This window comes from Charadrius vociferus, unplaced genomic scaffold (assembly GCF_000708025.1).
Source record: "Charadrius vociferus isolate BGI_N301 unplaced genomic scaffold, ASM70802v2 scaffold139, whole genome shotgun sequence".
NCBI lineage: Eukaryota > Metazoa > Chordata > Aves > Charadriiformes > Charadriidae > Charadrius > Charadrius vociferus.
In genome coordinates, this window is record NW_009650169.1 from 489,652 (window position 1) to 494,784 (window position 5,133).

General features: G+C 41.4%; 1 protein-coding gene across 1 annotated transcript; it reads right to left on the minus strand.

Annotated features, from left to right (window-relative positions):
* Window positions 1–359: 359 nt before the first annotated feature.
* On the minus strand, window positions 360–4,765 carry CRLS1 (cardiolipin synthase 1). Its single transcript, XM_009892469.1, has 6 exons — window positions 4,631–4,765; window positions 3,894–4,023; window positions 3,214–3,299; window positions 2,708–2,776; window positions 2,289–2,380; window positions 360–699 (listed from the first exon to the last, which is right to left on the minus strand). Exons 1-6 carry the CDS (start codon window positions 4,730–4,732, stop codon window positions 612–614), a joined length of 567 nt encoding a protein of 188 aa, XP_009890771.1. The 5' UTR covers window positions 4,733–4,765; the 3' UTR covers window positions 360–611.
* Window positions 4,766–5,133: the final 368 nt, after the last annotated feature.

A 5,133-nucleotide genomic window follows, 5' to 3' on the forward strand; every position in this document is an offset into this window, starting at 1 on the left:
GTTCACGGCTGCTCACATTTAAAAAGAAAAGGGAGCAGGGCAGTAGCTTCGCCATGGAATACGAAGTAAGAACTCTTGTCACTCCGGTTCCAATTTCTGAAGATACAATTCCTCAATGACATGCTCTCTTCTACTGCAAGCTGAAGTACGTCATTAAGTCCTAACGAGCAATGATGGTTTACTGACTGAGGTTGAGGTCCAAAGACGAATTTGTTCTTAAAATTGCTTTTTCTTCTCAGATCTCAGCGTACTCGGTGCCTCACATGAAGATGGCAAAAAGGCTGGTGAAAAGTGCCTATTTTGACTTCAAAATCAGTATAAAATTATTCAGAATGCACATGGCAGCAGCCAGTGACCTGTGTCTTTAAGATTATTATTTATTTGGGCTTTTTTTTTTTGTAAAGAACCTTATTTTTAAACAAATTAAAAATACATTGAAAAGCTCTCTCTCTATATATACACAGTACATGTTCAAACTTCCCTTCATTGTGACGCCACCCGTGGTTTAAGCAGAAAAACGAGAGTTCTTGATCCAAAACTCCGCAGCATTACGGCCACCTTGGGCAGCACGGCACCCCACAAGGCCGAGACCCAGCCCTTTCGGGAATACTTCATTTGTTATTGATCACCTGAACCGTTTTTCGGCCATAGTGGTAATAGCTGTACGCAGATGTTACCGTCGTGAAAGCTGTGATGCACCTTTGGGGAAAATAAGTTGTTTGAGTCTAAGTACAATAATAAAAAGCATTATTTTTAAGCGTCTTGGCTGTTTTTCACTACACAGTCAAGGACTGTGTCCTACAGAAATGGAGTTTACAGTTTATACGCTGAAATTCAGTACTAAGGGGAGGATTAGATGAACAAAGAAACTGCCACTCCGCGCTACGTAGCATGCTTCAGCATAACTGCATACTATGCTAAATTTTTACCTTATCAGCACTTGTTTTAGAGAAAGGAAGATGAAAGATCTCTTTCAGTATTTGTACCCTATATCATTTTTACCAGCTTGAGAACTGACTGGTGTGAGAAACTTGGTAGTAGGAAAGGGGAGCGTTCAAATCATACAAGGCTTGAATGTATCATTTTACCAAGTTCTAAAGCTAAAAGCACAAGTTTCTGCTTCAGCCTCTTTTGTTCCTTTACCAGAAGCTGGGTAACAACCGTATATATTTCTAAATTAGCAGCAGTCCTCAGTGCCAAAGGCTGACACCATTCAGGTGGGAGCCGCCGCTACAGGGAGCTGCCCTCCCTGGACACGTTGCCGGACTCACCCAGGTCATTTCTGAGGTTTACAGAGGACCCCGGGAAGTTACACCCAGCATTTCTCCATCGCTCACAGTACAGTAACTCTCTGAGAGGCCCGGACAAGCAGCAAGGCAAGTGTCTTTCACAGAGGCAATTCTAGACTTGGCTTTCCAACAGGATGGCAAACCACATTGACTGTTAAGATCAAGGTTCCCAGTTCCTTGGATGCTTTGGGGTTTGGGTGTTTTTTTTTCCCTAAAGGATAGGTAACACCAGATTTTCCACTACTTTAAACTAAGTTAGTAAGTAATTCTGCTCTCTGCCGTTCACCCTCTTTGTTCTGAACTCGCACCTAACTGCTCAGGAGAAATAACTGCACTTGTAACACCTGCCTTCAGCTACGATTCAGACACAGTTCAGATCTCCAATGACAGCAGTGAGAAGAACAGCCACTGTTTAAGGAGGTACGTTCCCATACACCTGTTTCCATTCGATCCCTCCCCTTCCTTCCTTCCTTCCTTCCTATAGTCTAGCAGGAACCACCGATTTCTTCAGGTGCTTTTCAAAGAGGCTTCAGAAACCTAGATTTCAAGATAGCAGGTACAGCATAAAGCAAAAATAAGAAAACACTTCCCACTTCCCGTCTATTTGTACTGATATCAAGGTTGCTTTTTCAAGGACGCTTAGAGCATGAATAAATAAAGAATCCATATAGCCTTTCTGCCCGCTCCCTTCTTTTCTATTAACCTGAATTTACATTTTGCCTATGTACACCACATCTATTCTGAAGACTTGTTTCTTGACTATTATTCCTGGATCTTAACTAGTTTCATTTGACTACTTTTGCTTGTGTAGTAAATTAAGTACCAATAAGTATCTACCTCCTGTGTCAGTTAAGAACAAATGTGTAAAAATTCAGACATAGGGGTCTATTACATCATCTGGGCACGTTTTTTTGTTCCAGACAATTAGATTTATCTCAATTATCGGTTTCTTCAGGAGAACATTAAGTTATCTGAAAAACGGTGAAGAGATGAAGTTACCATAGTGTCTGCAGATATACGCTGTCCACATAATTGAAAACAGGAGCTGCTAAAGAAGCTGCCACCAAGATTAGCTGAACCGCTGTATTCATCTGATGAAAGCAAAATAGGAAATGTGACCAAAATGAAGACGTGTACTACGAAAGGAATACCAACGTACACTTTGATGACTGGTTTAAGTACTAGCCTCTATGCAGAAAATTTATTTAGAAACCTCTTTTAATGAAGCATCTTACGCACTCAAAATCAGCACGTGCTCTGACAGAGTATAGTTGAAAATCTGTCAGGATTTAAGGTGCCTCCAAATTAGTCGGCACTATTTTGAAACTGCACTCAGCAGTAAATAGCCCCCTCCCTCCAAACTACACACCACCCCCAGTACTGAGGAGTTATCTTTTGTAAGGAGTTACGACTCTTACCTTGCTAATGAATGTTGGTTTTAATTGGGCAGTAGCATAACAAGGGTTAAAATATCTACTCAATGTTCTCTGTTGCGGTAGAAAAGAGAAGAGAAAAAAAAAAGGCAGTTCTAGTATGTTCAATTTGATATACCTCTTCACATGACACAGAAAAGTCAACTGTAACACTAAAGAATTATACTGCTGCTGCTCTTATATGATTTATTACACATCATACACAGGCGGAAAAAAAGTTATCAGTAGCTCTGACTCATCTTTATGAGACCTATTTTATGAAATACTGTTCTGCTTACAAATCTATCTGGCAAAAGAACAAGCACAGCATTACATCTTAGGCAACCCACCCAAGTTTTGAGCAACCGCTAAGTCTCAAGATGAAAATCTCTTGGTTACAGCTTTGTTAAAGGCTTATTCATCTTTTTCTTATGCTTGCAAAAATATAGAAGATTTAATCAAAATAAAAGGATTACATGTTCATACAATTTTGTTTCATGCCATACACTTACCGGTGGAGAAAGAGTTTTGTATCGCACATAAAAAACAGCAGCAATGAGCGCTACATCCCTCAGGATAATCATGGAAGTAAGCGAAACTGAAAAACCAAGCCAACAGGATCTAGTGAAAAATCACATCCATGATTAAAACCAACACAAAAAAAGAGCACAAAAAACGAAGCAAGAAGAAATAACCACTCTCAACTTCTTCTGAACAAGTCTTATGCATGACTGAAGATTTTTAACATAAAATCATAGAATGGTTTAGGTTGGAAAGGACCTTGAAGATTATCAAGTTCCCCCCCCCCTGCCATGGACAGGGACACCTCCCACTAGACCAGGTTGCCCAAGGCCACGTCCAGCCTGGCCTGGAACACCTCCAGGGATGGGGCCTCAACAACCTCTCTGGGCAACTTGTTCCAGTGCCTTACAACCCTCAAAGTAAAAAATTTCTTCCCAATGTTTAATCTAAACCTGTCCTCTTCCAGTTTAAAGCCATTCCCCCTCGTCCTATCATGACTTCCAAAAGTCTTAAAACTTAAAAAAACTTAAAAACTTAAAAAAAAAAGTGCAACTGACAACGTAAAAGTTTTGAGCTATACACAGTTCTACTTCTAGACACAACAGCATTACCACACATAAAATTAGCTTCTTTACTTACATAGTAGATGCAAGTAATGACATTTTCTCACCTGGGATAAGATTTGCACAAGTTAGACTGACATAGAGCACACTGATGAGAATTTTATCAGCCAGAGGGTCAAGAGCACTTCCCAAAGCTGATTTCTGATTAGCCCAGTTTCGTGCAATAAATCCATCCAACTAGGAAAAAACAAAGTTCAATGTTTCTCTGTTAGAAAATGAAGAATAAACACAGCTTATATATGCTACTGGTACAGAGATATTTCGTGAATGACATCACATAATACAGCTAGTTTAACTATGATGACATATGATACCTGTTAGCTGATATTTGTATCGTGCTTTTTTCACATTGCATTCCAGATTCTGGAAGCCTCAAAATATATTCAAATATCATAATTAAAAAAAAAAAAAAAGGGGGGGGGGGGAAGGGAAAAAAAAAAAAAAAAAAGGTAACCGATGTTCTAAATGTCACACAATTATTGTCACGATGGGTGCACAGGGTACACCGGCACACGGTAATGGACCACTAGATGCATAAGCCCACCTGGGGCCGGGCAGGGAACCCTGAGATCCCCTTTGCTCCACCAGCACTAAGTCCCCTTCGGCCACCTGCGAGTTCCCTTCGCAATGTCAAAAGGCTGTTTATAGCACTTCTAGAAAACAACGAGTATAAAAAATTAATCTGTTTATTCATTTCCATTCTCCATCGGAGTCTAAGTTTCAATGCACGTCACCGTAACCCGTGTTACCCGCCAGAAGTACTTCCGAACTGATGTAAACGTACCAAATCCGTTACGCCAGCCAGAACAAAGACACCTAGTGCAACATTGAAATTTTCTTCAACAATCAAATAGCCTAAAACGGGCGCCAAACCCATTCTTGCCATTGACAGGATATTTGGGATCGTCCAGGGGTTTTCATACTGGAAAGCAAGAAAGTAAAAACTTCAGGCCGGGAAGGCAAAACTTAACTTAGCGTGTGACAGAATTCATTAAGACTAATCACAGATGTTACGTTGAAAAGGCCAGAAAACCGTCCCAAGTTCTGCCGTTTGCGCAAGACACACCGACACTGCCCTCCCCACAACGACTAAACATTAACTCCGCCTTCAAAAGCCCAACGAGCCGCCACCGGGAGACCCCAAAAGCCTTTGTTTTTTTCTCTAAATTTCGCCGGGGACAGCAGTCAGCGGGGCTCTGGCCGCTCCCTCCCCCCGCCCTCCCCTCCCTCAGCGGCGGCGCGACAGCTTCCCGCACCGACATGGCGACAAACCGCCCGACGCACCAC